The sequence below is a fragment of the Penicillium crustosum genome (genome assembly GCF_028827405.1).
Source record: "Penicillium crustosum strain IBT 35664 chromosome Unknown utg000001l_segment0_segment0, whole genome shotgun sequence".
NCBI classification, from domain to species: domain Eukaryota; kingdom Fungi; phylum Ascomycota; class Eurotiomycetes; order Eurotiales; family Aspergillaceae; genus Penicillium; species Penicillium crustosum.
This window is the reverse complement of record NW_026623122.1, coordinates 7488398-7503218: the sequence shown is the minus strand read 5'-3', so window position 1 is coordinate 7503218 and position 14821 is coordinate 7488398. Positions and strand designations below refer to the sequence as shown.

The window sequence follows — 14821 nt, the reverse complement described above, 5'->3', positions numbered from 1 at the left end:
TAGCGGGATAGACTAGATAATCGGGTAAATAGACTGAGCAGAGCTTTGCGCGTGCTTAGATACTTTTATTGCCACTTGTTGACTCATTCAACTCACACGGTTTCCCCTCGTATTTCTTCTACTTCCTTGCCTCTTGGGAGGACCAAAAAGTATGGATGGGTTCGAACGGCGAGTCGCGCCATTAGAACTCATGTTTTAGGGTTACCCTCCATACGAGGTACATCGCGCGTGTACAATCTCGGCCTTTGCAGCGGAACGCCTTCCAAACTCCAAATGACCTTAAAGAACGCTTCTTTGGCATCTTCCCCACATCCTCCCTGTATATTTGGCCTCGTGTTTCGGCATTCCCATCACAGTGGAATCAGAGCCTACCGTCAAAGTCAGACGATGTCATGTTGCGAATCCCCCGGATTTGATCCACCAGATCATTGCCAGCGCCTTCTGTATGTCCTATCTAGTCATTTTCAGAGTTCAGGTAGCTCCAGGTATATGGAAAGGCCCTTGGCGCCTCGGTAATCTACAGAAGGGCAATTCTTATCGAGATGATCGCTTGAGGCAGTTCACGGAAGGGATAGCTAGTCCCAGTCGCAAGCGATTGCCCATTCCGACACAACCGGTGCAGCTCGCTCGCCCGGCCTGTAGGAAAGGAAGGAGCGGTTCCTCAGCTGGGTGAGGAATTCTTGGCAGCTGCGCGCGTTGCTGCAGGTTCTAGGACCCACTTTGGAGCGGGTGGATGCTGTCTATCGTATGTGGGGAGGAGAATGGGTCTGTTGATATGTCAGTGTGGATGAAGCGCGTTAGATGGGATGTTGAGAACTCTCATCGATTGAAGGGGTATTTGGAGGAGCTTTTGAAGAGGGATCCGGCTGCTAAATTGTTAGGATTCTTTGAAATCGTTGTTGATTCAACTGGTCCTAGGCTAGTAATATCTTGGATACGTGGCGAACAACAGAAATTAATAAAAAGGTTCAGAGGTATTTAGGGGGGCTGGCGCATATCTCGTTGGGTTTAGAAATGAGTTGGTAAATCTTTGCATTGAGTAACTAAATATCAAAAGTATGGTGTTACTAAATGGATGTTGGAGGTTTACTTTATGCAAGTATTGCAATGGATATATATATTTCTCTGCAACTTCAATTTTCTGTTTATTAGATTCTTTTTTTTTTTTTCACAATCAATTCTAATTCAAAATGTAACGATTATGTCTACCAGAAATATCAACACAATACCTACACTACCACAGGTTGGGACCAACCTGATTTAGATACTGTTGAGTGAGAACTTGTTGTGGCAAGCTCCCAGCATCCCCTGATGTAGATATAGAAACAACCTTAGAAACAAGCCTTCAGAATAATTTGATTCAAAAATTAGGGGGGAAAATGAAACTATGTTAACCTTAGAACACCCCAGCTATGACGTTGTTGAAAGGCAACACACAAGACCAGGAAAAATGGCCACCACAATGCAAAGAGACACACACCATCTATATCGACAGATACAAAGAATTTTGCTCCGACCATACACTGCAATCGGAGGAAAGTGTTCCTCCTTTATCTTTCTCTTATTTTCTCATATGTTGGACCTCTCAGTCCAACCTCGTCTGTGGTCGTCCAAGACCACAACTTTGATTTGTTTCATGGGTTAGATTCGGTTTCGGTGTAGGCTGACTCCAAGGATATTGTTGAATTTCTGGAGTGCCATTTTGAGGGTTCTTGCAATTGCAAGAATGAGGTGAAGGGGTAGGTGAGATTTGGTCAGGATCATGCCCAGGTGAGGAATTGATAGCGCTGACAAAGTATTCGGGAAAATGAGGCGCCGAGGGAATTAATAGACGTCATTTCATAGGCGTAGGAGAGAATGGGAACTAAAAAAAGGAGAACCGCGAATGGCTTTACGCCTCTGACGCCCATCGGGACTCGCGCAGCGGCATCTCCTCTCCAGCTTGTTTGCGGCTTCCGTCTACCTCGCGCTTCCACGCGTAGTACTCGCCAAGACGGGTCTCAGCGTAGCTGGCATAGTCGAAATCGATCTGCGAGATTTGTGCTTGGATTAGTGCCCAAACACCCCTAGGAGATAGTGTTAGCATGGTACGCCCAATACGTTGTTTTTCCAATTGTGTTAGCTGAACTCACCAGTAGAGACCGGGGATGCCACGGAAACGGTCAACATCCTCGTACAGCCGGTCGACAATCTCAGCTTCAGATGAAGCGTCAAGACCGCGTTGTTCACAGTAGCTCTTCGTGTAATCAGTAAGGAACTGACGGCGCACAGACTTTGTCGGCATCATGTTGTAATCACAGTCGTAGCCACCCCACTCAGCAAGGTGGTTGGAGATATCGAAGGCTGCAGGCGCAGGGACCGCATATTCATAATCGATGAAGTTGACAGGCGCGATACCATCTTCAGAGGTTGTAACACCATTCTCGCTGGGGAGGACAATGACGTTGGCACAGAGGAGATCGCAGTGCGAAAATACGAGCTATAAACCCAGCGATTAGCCATATATCCAACGACGCGACGCGCGTTTCCAGCGGACCGGGACCGAGAGGCACATACCCCGTCTTCACCAATTCCCTTCCCATCGTCCAGAAGATCCAGAGCCCACTGCAGCTCTGCTTGCAGACTCAACCGACGAGCGCGCTGCTCGGGTGTGGTGACTGGCAAAGCCAACACCCACTTCTGCAGCACAGCCCACATAGATGGGCCCGCGCGCCGAGGCTGAATTACGGTGATCTCATCGTCCTGGACATCCGCGATCTTGGTCACAGAGACATCCTCGACAGATGCGGCTCCGCTACTAGGTAGGCCGGCGTGCCACTGCGCCAGGCGGCGAGCGACACCGCGCCAGATGGGCGGGGAGACTAGATCCTGGTGGCTGCAGGGCCTGCCTCGGATGAAGCGGTAGAGCAGGCCGTTCTTGAATCGAGCGAGGAGGGGCGGGGCTAGGCCGCGGCTGGCCAAAAGTGCGTGGGAGTTGGTTTCTCCTAAGAATAATTGATCTACTTCAGCATATGTCGCAATGGGCAAAGGAGGCGCGGAGGGGCTTTTTTGTGGGTTGAGAAGTGGGGGTTTTGACGAAGGTTATCCGTCGGGGGTATTATGCTCGTACTTTCGCGATCTATGAGGATCTCTGTGCCATTTCCGTACGCCCTCATCAGTACTGCCTCATTGTCTATTTGTTCCTCCGTCAGGCCGGGTCTCAAGTTGATAATTTTCAGGAGCTAGGAATCTGTTAGTCACGACTGGATTCCGATGACCTTATTGCTGGTCTCGTGGGAAGCGGCACTGGGGAAAGAAAGAGAGACACACGGTGTTGGTGATGCCGTCGGTGAATCGCACGAACTCAATGTTGTTGCCAGGACCCTCCCAGTCGGGGTTGAGGGTCAGGATTAGTCTGAGAGCAGATGACTGGGAGTCGGCATGGTTGTATGATAGGGGAATGTATCGGAATTCTGGCGTGGCCGCCTTAGTCTCTGTCGAGCCCATGTTGGAGTTGAGTGGAGCGGAGGTGGAAAAAGGGGTATGGGCGCGAGTTGAGTTGGTTTGGGTGTCGGGATAATCTTGTACTATTAAATTAGTCCACAACTGCTTGAGAGGCACCGCCTCTATAACAGTGACGATGTCCTGAATTCAAGATTTAGGCAATTGCACACGTCTAGGCTGCTAGCGCAATGTGCGAATGGAGATAAAATTTTGGAAAGAAATAGAGCGCAATGTGGAAAGGCGGATTCTGTATTATGGCGAAGGTACAAAAGATTCAGGGGCGAAGAATTCAAAGGCGCTATCGATGGCGGGGAGGTTAATTGAGACAGCGAGGGGAGGTCTCGTGCTCCCGACCCGTGATTGGAAGATGTGATTATTTGCTGGGGCCCAGGGTACTTGAGAAGATAAAAAGGGACTTTCCCACCGCCACTACTACTAGTGGTACATGGATGTATAAAGTTTCGGTTGTTTGAGATATGAACCTATTGGATAACTGTAGAACGTTTTTTTGATGTCGTATTGCTTGTTTCAATTGCTGTTTGGTTGGGAAATGGTACTCAAGCAATCTCGAATGTACCTATGTAACTTTGTAATGTACGGTGCAAGCAAGTCACGGGACAATCACATGAAAGAGGAGGTTAAAGCGGGTCTAGGGTCACATGTACTGGTATAGCCCTGAGATTAGCCCTACTTACCCAATCCGACAAAATCACTCAACAAAAAAAGTGAAATTAGTCATAAAATCCAATATTAGTCAACCAAATGGAAAAATACTTACACCGAAACCCAATCAGCACTAGCGTATATCGAATTCCAGACGCATAAATAGGATCTCCTCGCCCGCGCCTTTACTCTTTTTTCTTTTCTCTCCATCATCAGTAGAGGTTTACATAACTTAATGTAAATTTCAACGGGGCTCCACAATGTGGCTTGCTGAGGGTTATCCTATGGTTTCGGCCATGATGGGTTTTCTTCCGTTCCCGGCCCTGGAGAGTAAAGGCGTCTCTCTTTTTCCCAATCACTTTATGGCTTTGCTAGGGTATCCTTCGGGAAGCCCCATGGGTGCTAGCTGTGGAGAGGGCGTCACATACCATTTTTTCAGTCACTTTCATGTGATATGAGTTTGTCTCTGCTTGCTCTGATCTTTCAAATTTGATCAGAGGTTGCAGGAGCGTAGCATTGGATATCTTACGATCTTCAACTGGTAATTGGCATATGGTGTAAATGTACGACGTACTTTTTGCAAGTCATCTTAAAAGCGCCTTATAAGCCTTGCTAGGTTTATAAGCTCTTGCGATGCCATATCTTTATAAGATCGAACCTGTAATGTTCAGGTTACTCTTGCCAAGATATATCTCGTTGATGCTTATAGCACCTCAAGCCATGTATGTGCCGCGGTTGAACAGCTACATATACTGCTGGAGCTGAGATCTCAATTTATCATCACCGTCATAACCGTTGGAATTTTCTATCGTGTAGACTTTTTTTTTTATACATGTCCCCAATCAAGCATGTCCAGCATTGCCAACCTGGATGCGCTGTCCAGTCCACTTGTCATCACTGCGCAACACCGGCCAGCTAGTGCCATCAGCCTTGATCAAGCTCAAATCTAGCTTGGTGCCTAGCACGCGGAAAGTTGACTTCTCCGCGTCAATTGATGCAAAGAGAGGATATGTATCCTGATAGCGCTTGTTGTCTGTGGTAGGAAGGTCGAAGATAATCGAGTTGGCAGCAAATTCAACCTTGGCCCGTTGCTTGTCAATCTTCTTAAGGTAGAGGGAGACGTTGACGGCGGTGGGAGTCTGGTAGAAATCGTTTCTGTAGAATGCCAAAGTATATCAGTTTGCCATTTCCCAAACAAAATAGCAGAGCTAGTCCGCCTGTGTTGTCTTGTACGCACCTAACTGTGTCCACCTTCTCTTCGCCCGCGGGCTTGGCCTTGCCAACAAACAAGTGTCTCGTCTTCTCTGTACAGCCGGGGATCTTCAGGAACTCATCGAACTCGAGCACCCGGCGTTTGCAGCAGGACCACCCCTTGCTGCCCTCGTGGAAGACCGGTTGGCCCGGGTGGTGAACGCACTTCTCCTCATCGCGAGCAGTAGACCCGGTATAGGTTGCGCCACAACCCCTCCGACGGCACGTTGCGTTAGCCGGAATCTCCACATCAGGGTCATCAGACTCAGGCTCCTCGATGACTGGCTTCTCAGGCGGCGCTGAAGTTGCGATAGTCGGGGTAGCGGAGATGGGTAGCCGCTCGGACTTCTTCTGCTCGGTCGGTGTAGGAGGAGCAATGACTTCCTCAGCCTTGGGCTCGGGGACGGGTGTGTCATCGACGGTGGAATGCTTCCCAGTTGTGCATGGTGGGATGGCGAGGAATTCCTCAAAGGTCAAGACGCGGGGCTTGCAGCATTTCCAGCCTGAGAAGTTAGCAGTGCCGCGGGGTAGAAACGTAGCAGAAGCTAGAAACACGATCAGGTGTCACATTGCGCTGCCGCAATGGTCCCCCGTGAACCCTTGGTGGACTCAAGGGCCACGAATCTGGAATAGCTTGAACACCAAGGTACTTACCTTTCTGCCCCTCGTGGAACACTGGGGGACCCGGATGATACACGCAGTCTTCTTCTGGGTCGGTGAAGGTCTTTCCACACGCTTTGTGGACGCACTTGCCTGCCATTATGTATAGCAAGACAGATATTATAAGATAGTTGATGGGACTGAGTCGAAAGAGAAGATTGTAAAGTATTCTGGAGAGAATGGCGCAGGTTGCCTAACAGGGTTTAGCGGGGGAGCTCGAATGTTCCATCGCGGAGAACTCCCTGACCGCATTCGCGTCACGGCACCGGCCATCTTGAAATCCCGTGGTTGAATTCATTTCTTGCATAATCTATATTGTTTCTCCATGTTTCCTACGCGTGTCCTTCTCAGTCCAGCCCGCTTGACGCTGTTTACACGCGCAGGCTGTGGCCTGTGCGATACCGCCAAAAACACTGTGCTTCAGCTCCAGAAACGCCGCTCCTTTGAATATGTCGAAGCGGACATCATGGAACCCGGAAACAAATCCTGGAAGGATGTTTACGAGTTTGATGTTCCAGTCCTCCATGTCCAGTCAGTCCACAACGGGGTGCCTAAGGAGGCCAATCTCTCCGACGCGCGCAAATTGTTCCATCGATGGACAGAGCAAGAAGTCGAGCGATCGGTGGACGAAGCGGAAAAAGCACAGTCCTGATCATTTTATTTTGGACGAGCATTGAATGTTCAACTGTACCGATTCTCGTGGTCTGCTGGCGGGAACCATTACCCACCGGGGGGATTCTCCTATATCGAGGGATCGACATCGTAATACCGACACAATAATGCATATGGCGCTTCTTGCATTATCTTTGCATACTTTCTTCCCCAGCCCTGCTCGCATGAATTAGCTGCCCCCTGCACATTCTACAAGGGGGTATACTTCACGTATTTGGTCCATCTTTGATTGTCAGGTGGATGATGGTAGATCCACTCATGCTGTGCACAGGTACCTCATAATTGTACAATATATGTATATATGTAGTCTTTCTTCGTCAAGGGCGTCTTAATGTGTTGAATATGTACTTGATCTCTAATTCCAATCAGTTTTGCTACCCAAATTGACCTAACCCGGCTATTTCGTACAAATACCCTAATACTTGTGGTATTAGCCACAGCTCAGTCACTCTCTCTTGTCTTAAAGTATCTGGGTAAACTGAACTGATGACTAGAAAAATAAAATTGTCGTGCGCACGTTTTTTAGTTCCTTTTGTACTCCCAGATGGATATCATAGGGCTATTATTGGCATTGGGAGTATAGTAGTGGAAATGGTTAGGCGGTAAGATAACAACCACCCCTAACTCTTACTCGAATGGCAGCCCGGTTCAGGTATCATCGCCACTACGCAAGAAGATGAGGTCTATCATTCAGGGGATTTGATTTGATGAGGCGCAGTTGGACTGGACCTTGAACTCTTGTTTCGGCCTTGAATTTCTCGTGGTGATCCAAGCCTCACAACCATCTGTCATTGTGACCATCACGCTTCTGCCACGCGCCTCGACGTGTGTTCATCAATTATTCCCCAGTGAATCATTTCAGATCAACATATTATTTAATTCCTCAGAAAGTAGTCCTCAAATCCAATCTGTGGTGCTGGCTCAAAATCTTTCTCATCGCAGGTGCAAATGGTTGTTCTCACTTCACCGTGAACTGTATTTACTTCGTGAACAACCAACAACCAACATCTCCATTCTCTTCAGTTCCACTTGATCATTTCAAAAAGTCCAGTCTTTGAAATTGGCGAGTGATTTTCCAAAAGGAAAAGCTCTTTGTTGCTGGCTTTATGGGGAACTGTACAGTCTCTATCAAGTCAACTCAGCGAGGCGAACTCTATCCTCCTGAGTCTGAGCAACGTACTCTGATACTGCCACCCTCATAGATCTAGTTCTTCACTAAATGAATTAAGTGAACTGAACCTGGCAATGGCTGATCAAACGCCAATGGCGAATGGCGCTGACATTTTGCGGCCACCATCGGCTCCATTATCAACGACTTATTCGGCACAGTCAACCCACCCGCCGGGATTTCCTTGTATGAAATGCAAGACAAAGCACAAGCGCTGTGATCGCACTAGACCATGTAAGTACCCCATGACTTGATAGGGCAATGAGGATTGCAAGTGCATTGACGACTGACTATTTACATAGCCTGCCAGTCCTGTCAGAGCTTGGGCTTTGAAGCAGAATGCATATATCCTTCCGTGGCCTTACCAGTGTATGTATATCCGTGATATCAGTTTGGTCGAGTCAAAATGACTGATTTTATATCATCTAGTACCGAGAACAAAAGTGCCGAGGACGGAATCACCAAGAAGACTGGTGCTCCATTTTCAGTGCCAGTGTTCAATAATGACTCTGTTTTACCCACAACGGGCGACAAAAGACCAAGAGCTACAAACAGTCCTTCTGAACGGACCGAGCTTGTCAATGATGTGGTTGGATCAACCATCCCACATGATTTCAGCCATGCTCAGCAGACGCAGATACCCCAGCAGCCTCCTGCGAAACGGCAAAAGATATCTGAACTTGGCTCTGGAGCTGCCGCTAAGCGATCTGCGTTGGAACAGGACCAAAACACACCATTTAGCACCGGTATGCCCAGTGAAAGTAGACCGGCTCCTCCACTGCGTAGCATATCTCCTACTCTGCCTCAAGATGAGATGGAGCTCCGATGCAACTTGACTACCGAAATCAACGTTCAGAGAACGAAACATCGCAATCTTGCAGCAGGCCCTTTGCGCAACATCGTCAAGCTACTCATGAAAGCTAAGACTGAACGCCCAACCACTGAACCCACGATTGCTGGATCGAGTGCCACACCATTGAATAACGAGTGGCGTGAAGAAGATGATCTCATGCAAAATGCAACAATCAAGCTGGAAAAGGGTGGTCGATGCTCCCGTGCTCTTCTCAGCCGCTTTGAGAACTTCTTATATGGCCCATTGATGAGCCCCGAGGATAAGAAGATGCAAGAGCGTATCATATGCGTCGAAGAGTGCTTGTCAAGTGCATCGGCGGCTCCAACATCCGATCACAACCACCTGTTCCTCCATCGACTAAAAAGAATCATATTTAATCCTGATACCTATGGCTTGGACAAGGAAGACCCACGTATCGGCTTCCTCGGCGCCCAGCTTCTTGCAGCGATAGGGGCCAACTCGAAGCTGAGCCCTTCAACCCGTAGGAAATTTGCGGAGCTTTTAGACCCAGATGGTGGGATTACCAATGTCAGCACGGGTAGTCTAGGTGTCAAAGCAGAAACTCTGATCTCAACAAGGAAGGTGCCACCCAAGTCTACGTCTCCACGCGTGCCTTCCTCGCACACGCCAGAGACACCCTCAAGAGCAACAATAACCCATAAAGAAAACTCTGTCACCTCCATCTCTCTTTCAATCACCCATCCTTCTCTTTTCCCCTCTCGTTCTTCATCTTCACCCACATCGCCTGTGGAACGCATTCATTTGACTGACGCCACCATGCCGTCGTCCGATCCTTTCATCCGGCCTAAGAGGCATGTTCCTTCTGGCAGGCAGTCGTCGCAATCTAGCGACACTGCGTCGCTTTCCATCGAGCCGGCATCCAAGAAACGTCCTGCTTCTGGCGGCCAGTTTAACGACATGGCTGCCCCGGCTTCCAAACGTGCTGCTTCTAGAACCCAGTCCTCGAACCCCAACAAGATGACCACTCCGGCTCCTAAGCGTGCTCCTTCTGGCACCCAGTCGTCGGGCCGTGACAACATCATTGCACCACCTCATTTGCGTTCTCCGTTTAACTCCGAAGTCCCAAAGAAACTTTGGAATATCTTCCTTGCCAAGCAGGCTCATTTTATTCCAATCCTTGATCTAGACAAACTCAAAGTCACTTTCGCCCTGGCATTGAACCACGGCAACCTTGAACCTAAGAGTATTGATCCGACCCTCGGCCTCTGCCTCGCAATTGCATGTGTCCTCATTGGCGATGAGGACCCCTCAGAGCCCCGGAAATGGTACGATGCTGCTACATCTCGCATTCCTGTGACTCTGGGCTCTCAGTCGTCGCTTCAATATTTCCACCAACAGATACTCCGAACCCAGTATCTTCATATGGTCGGACATCTGAGACTGGCCTGGGAAACCCTGTCCCTTTCTATTGCCAGAGCACAGCCACTTCGGATCCAAACCATGCACGGTGGGCGCCTCGCCGTCGACAAGCAATCCTTGCAGCAGGTGCGCCTAGTATGGCAGTTTCTGTGGATGCAGAAACTTTCTCTCACCCTCCAGCTTGGAATTGTTGATCAATACCTCGATACCTTCTATGATCTGCCAATGCCGCTGCAGTCGCTGATTGAGAACAACATGGGAGGTGACCAGAGCAACCGACGCCTCGCGGCATATTCTTTCTTCGTTGCTTCCGCCTCACTCTACAAACACACAGATCAGCTCATCACTGTCGAAAACAACCTACGTGTGACTCGTATGGAATGCCCCATTAAATGGCTTTCTGTCGTGGACCTAAGTGGTTTCCAGGATCTCAATCGAAATCTGTTCAGCTGGAACCATGGCCTACCCGAATTTCTGAAATGGAAGGGGTATAGCATCGATTTGACATTGGAGGAAGACTTGGTTATTCGTCGCATGTCCCTTGTTACTCATATGCGATACAATTACTTCCGGCTGCGCCAGTACCGCCCTTTCTTTGTCTTGTGCCTACGACTTTCCTACTCGTGCACTTGTGAAATGACTCCTCATATAGCTGGCAAGAACGTGGATTCTGTGAATTCGGATCCGTTTCTTAGCCTGGTTCAGGATGGTGCCATAAAATGCATCGCTGCCGCCCAGGGCATTGTTAAGACTTTATGGACATCCTTCAACCAGGAGGATGATGAAGATTCGAAGTTTGAGCAGCTTGACCATCTCTATGCCGCTGCTCTCATCCTGATTGCCTCGCACAGCTTCCCAATCGGTTGGATACAGCGAGTTGAAACTGGTGGCACCGCTAGGTCGGCTACAACAATAAGGACACAGTTCTGTCGAGCTCAGGGCCTTCTTCGCATGTATGAGGAATGCTGTGCAATGGTGCCAAAGTTGGGACGGCGAATTGGACGAGCTCGGTCCATGCTGGACCAGCTTAACGACGTACTCATGGTGTCCGGCGGAGATTCATTTCCCGTGATTGCTGACAATGACGTACAGCTTGTGCGTATCATATGGCACCAACTGTATGACCGACTCGGGCTGGATGTGCCCTTTCCACGTTTCCCGGAAGATGCTTGTTCGGAAGATTCCACCGCTTCTGGCCGTCGACTGACTTTCGGGTGGATCGAGAGTATTCCCGTTGACCTGGATGTCGTGGAGAAGTAAAGGTGTTTTCTTCATCTCGAACGGTGGTGCTAGTCCTGGACCGCAATGAATTCAAGAAAATGTATGATGTAATAGCTTCTCTGAATGAAATCTTCTTTCTTATCAATGGTATTACTTGATATAGATATCCTCCTGATGTATCCATGGATATATGTAGTGTATCTATGGATAATTTAGTTTTTATTCTTTTTTTTTTTTTTGGCTTAGTCTTGGAATATTGTCAATGGTATATCAGAGACAAAAGAGTCTAACCACGTGCGTGTGGAGCAGATCTCTTCTTGGAGAACGAAGGTTTTTGAGCCCAAGAAGGAACTCGAGTGTTGTTGGTGGAAGTAGGAGAATGACTGCAAGGAGACTCCGATGATAGAAGGGAAACTGGATTGGAAGAAATGTCAACCTTCTCGACTCGAAAAACGACGACACAGCAACTTTCGTAGGGAATATTTGCGGCAATAAAGTATCGAAATGAAATTAATACCGGGTAATTGAACTCTGGCTGCCTAGTTAATTGCACTTCCTAATTAGGAAATAGGTTAGTTATAAGGAAAGAAAACATGTCCCTCCCAGCAGATCCGCCCCGGTTAGCTCAGTGCGATGGGGGGTACGCATGATATAGCTACTGGCGCGGGAGGGGTTACCCTTGATGGTTTCCTTTGCCAAACTGGCGTTATAGAGGCGTTCTCTTCCACACCCACAGGGTAATTGACCGGCACCGAGTACCTGAAGGGGGTGGCGGTCCCAAGGGGCTGGGGGTAAACAGCGGGTCTGCGCCTCTCTTTTTTCTTGTATATTGATTTTAATTCAAGAGTGAGATCTCGAGATTATCTAAGCACTAGACCTTTCATGCCCTCTCGTTCCTAATGCAGTGACATGCCAAAAACAGTGAGAGCCAATTACATGCCCCAAGATCTCACACTATGACGGCATAGGGCCAAGTCATCTTATTATTTTGATTGTTAGGGCGTAATGATTGGAGCGTTCATCCGAAGGTGGTGACATGCTGCTACATCTGCGCGGGATATTTAAACATAAAACCTGCACCCATTTACATTTTGCAGCCACTTCTTTTCCAACGATCATTTCACCTACCAGAGTCACAATATGGACCCAGCCCCAATATATCATCGTGTCCAAAATCGTTATGGTGAATTGGCTGATCGAGATTCCACCAACGAGGAGAAGGAAGCCGAGAAAAATATTGCCCAAGCATTTGGCTACGACTCCGGAGACCTGAGCTCAATACCCCAGGCTGCAAACCTTGGGGTGAGCTGTGGGAATCCCCTAGCCCTGGCCAACTTGCGAGAGGTGTGTTGACGACCACCTATCTTATCTTACAGCTGCCTAACAATTTATTCTAGGGCGAAACGGTGATTGATCTGGGGAGTGGCGGTGGCATCGATGTTCTGCTGGCAGCCAAGAAAGTCGGCCCTAAAGGGAAAGCCATTGGTGTGGACATGACGAAGGTGAGAATCCCCCTTCTATCAACGACTTGAGATACCCCCACTAACGCAAATGATATAGAGCATGCTTGAGCTCGCTCGCAAAAATGCGGAGAAAGCGGGTGCCTCCAACGCATCCTTCATCGAAGCCTCGATCACCTCTATCCCCCTGCCAGATGCTACCGCCGACTGCATCATCAGCAACTGCGTGGTAAACCTTGTTCCTACAGTTGACAAGCATCTTGCGTTCAACGAGATGTTCCGCTTACTGGGGCCTGGAGGTCGCCTTGCTATCAGTGATATCCTGACCCGAAAGGAACTTCCGCAAGAAGTGGTCAACAGCCTGTCTTTCTATGTTGGATGCATTGCAGGGGCTAGCCAGGTTCATGAGTATGAGAAGTACCTCTCCGAGGCAGGATTCAAAGGTGCTTACCCAGGTGTGCTTGTGGCTTGTGTGTTTTACTAACCGTCCATTTCCCCTTAGATATCGTGATTGTTGATACCCACAGTGACATCAATATTTACAAAGATTTGGTTCAGGGTCAGATGGATCTTGGAGACACGAACGACCGGTCGGAGCCATCTGGTTGCTGTGGGGGAGGACGAGGGAAGAATGGCACTGAAGGAGACTTGCTGGAGTGTGACTTTAATGAATGGGCCGGTGAGTCAAGGTTTTTAATTCTTAAACCAAGTCTGACTTTCATACAGGCTCGTTCCAAATTTATGCGGTCAAGCAGTAAGAGAAATACCGCATATTAATTGAAATTGAACCGATCTATCTCAAGATATTTCCGTCAAAACCTTAATAAGGACTTGATTATCCACCCTGCATCCCTCCAGCGGATTGTTCCCTTTTCTGAAACCACGCTCCATCCGAAAGTACAGGACATCCAATTCCACGCCTTTTGTATTGCATTGGATCACCCATTGACATGCTAAAGAGCACAGAGTTGTATTCATGTTGCTCGAAGGACTTGTTTCAGTGGCCTCCTGGGTCCCCTGGTAGCTGCTGGGCTCAATATTCGGTTCTGTTGATTCTGCCGAGAGAGTATCCAAATTGTTCAATAGTAACGGAGTATTGAAATCCAGTCCCATGTCAGGCGATAGACCTGACGAGTCCCATTGCTCCCAGAATGACAAGGAAGTTGGATTTTCCATAGATTGGCGAGTCTCCACGCTAGTAGCAACCGAGCCCGTGATCTTGAAATAATTAGAAACTTAAGATAATGATTGCTTTATCTGGTGACCCTACCGCTGACATCATGTTGGGTTCGCTGTCGTGGATGCTCTCGGGAGGTGGGTCCACAGAGTTGAAATTGAAGCCTAGGGTAGCCAGTAACCCTCTCATCCAGGCATTTTCGGACTGTAATTTATCAAATTTCGATAGCGATGGGGAAGGAGTTGATGCAATTAGCTCGTCGTATTTCTTTGCTTTTTCCTCTAAATCCCGAATATAGTCTAGTCGCCTTGCCCTTGAGCGCCGTTGATTATTGCGAATGCGGGCGAGATTTTCGCTCTACATGGGTTGAACATGAGTAGGACGAAATCAAAAGAATAATAATATGGGACGAGCCAGAGGTAACCGACCTTGGTCTTAGTTTTTGGGCGAGGCATAGTTAAAGTTGGGCTCAAGAATCTGTAACAGTTAACACCTATGTTGGGGAAAGAGATGAAGTTGAAGATATTCAACCTTCTAAGGTAGGAACGTGATATTACGTGAAAAGCAAGTGGAGAAAGTAAGGGGGAAGTTGGTGTCGTCCAATGAACTGAAAGTGGCATGTCACTGATTAGGTACACATGTCAAGGTGCACAACCAATAAGGAAGTGTACCAAGCTACTCATCACTATCTATCGCCAGTCCACGCCACAGAGGGCCAAGAAATCCCCATACTACTCGTTATATCATGAACATTGTCGTATCTACGCTCAAACCTCTCGATATATCGCACAAACCGGGCAGACTACATTCTATGTCTACGCATCTCTACGTCT

At 48.4% G+C, this 14821-nt stretch overlaps 6 protein-coding genes across 6 annotated transcripts; 3 read left to right on the top strand and 3 right to left on the bottom strand.

The window, feature by feature from the left end:
* Nucleotides 1-1891: 1891 nt before the first annotated feature.
* On the bottom strand, nt 1892-3872 carry N7487_002817 (putative ethanolamine kinase; the record flags this gene model as incomplete). Its single annotated transcript, XM_056870564.1, has 5 exons — nt 3310-3872; nt 3110-3221; nt 2557-2984; nt 2133-2479; nt 1892-2066 (listed from the first exon to the last, which is right to left on the bottom strand). The coding sequence occupies exons 1-5, from the start codon at nt 3484-3486 to the stop codon at nt 1892-1894; spliced, it is 1239 nt and encodes a 412-aa protein (XP_056735348.1). The 5' UTR covers nt 3487-3872.
* A 1116-nt stretch (nt 3873-4988) lies between these two features.
* Nucleotides 4989-6157, bottom strand: N7487_002816 (cysteine and histidine-rich domain-containing protein; the record flags this gene model as incomplete). Its single annotated transcript, XM_056870563.1, has 3 exons — nt 4989-5301; nt 5384-5900; nt 6052-6157. 3 exons carry the CDS (start codon nt 6155-6157, stop codon nt 4989-4991), a joined length of 936 nt encoding a protein of 311 aa, XP_056735347.1.
* A 225-nt stretch (nt 6158-6382) lies between these two features.
* N7487_002815 (glutaredoxin family protein) lies at nt 6383-6709 on the top strand (the record flags this gene model as incomplete). Its single annotated transcript, XM_056870562.1, has 1 exon — nt 6383-6709. One exon carries the CDS (start codon nt 6383-6385, stop codon nt 6707-6709), a length of 327 nt encoding a protein of 108 aa, XP_056735346.1.
* A 1265-nt stretch (nt 6710-7974) lies between these two features.
* N7487_002814 (transcription factor domain-containing protein) lies at nt 7975-11390 on the top strand (the record flags this gene model as incomplete). The annotated part of the gene is made up of 3 exons (XM_056870561.1): nt 7975-8131; nt 8200-8266; nt 8327-11390. The coding sequence occupies 3 exons, from the start codon at nt 7975-7977 to the stop codon at nt 11388-11390; spliced, it is 3288 nt and encodes a 1095-aa protein (XP_056735345.1).
* Nucleotides 11391-12491: 1101 nt separating this feature from the next.
* On the top strand, nt 12492-13569 carry N7487_002813 (uncharacterized protein; the record flags this gene model as incomplete). The annotated part of the gene is made up of 5 exons (XM_056870560.1): nt 12492-12695; nt 12749-12853; nt 12912-13266; nt 13314-13490; nt 13538-13569. 5 exons carry the CDS (start codon nt 12492-12494, stop codon nt 13567-13569), a joined length of 873 nt encoding a protein of 290 aa, XP_056735344.1.
* A 40-nt stretch (nt 13570-13609) lies between these two features.
* On the bottom strand, nt 13610-14482 carry N7487_002812 (bZIP transcription factor; the record flags this gene model as incomplete). Its single annotated transcript, XM_056870559.1, has 3 exons — nt 14417-14482; nt 14082-14345; nt 13610-14029 (listed from the first exon to the last, which is right to left on the bottom strand). The coding sequence occupies exons 1-3, from the start codon at nt 14441-14443 to the stop codon at nt 13610-13612; spliced, it is 711 nt and encodes a 236-aa protein (XP_056735343.1). The 5' UTR covers nt 14444-14482.
* Nucleotides 14483-14821: the final 339 nt, after the last annotated feature.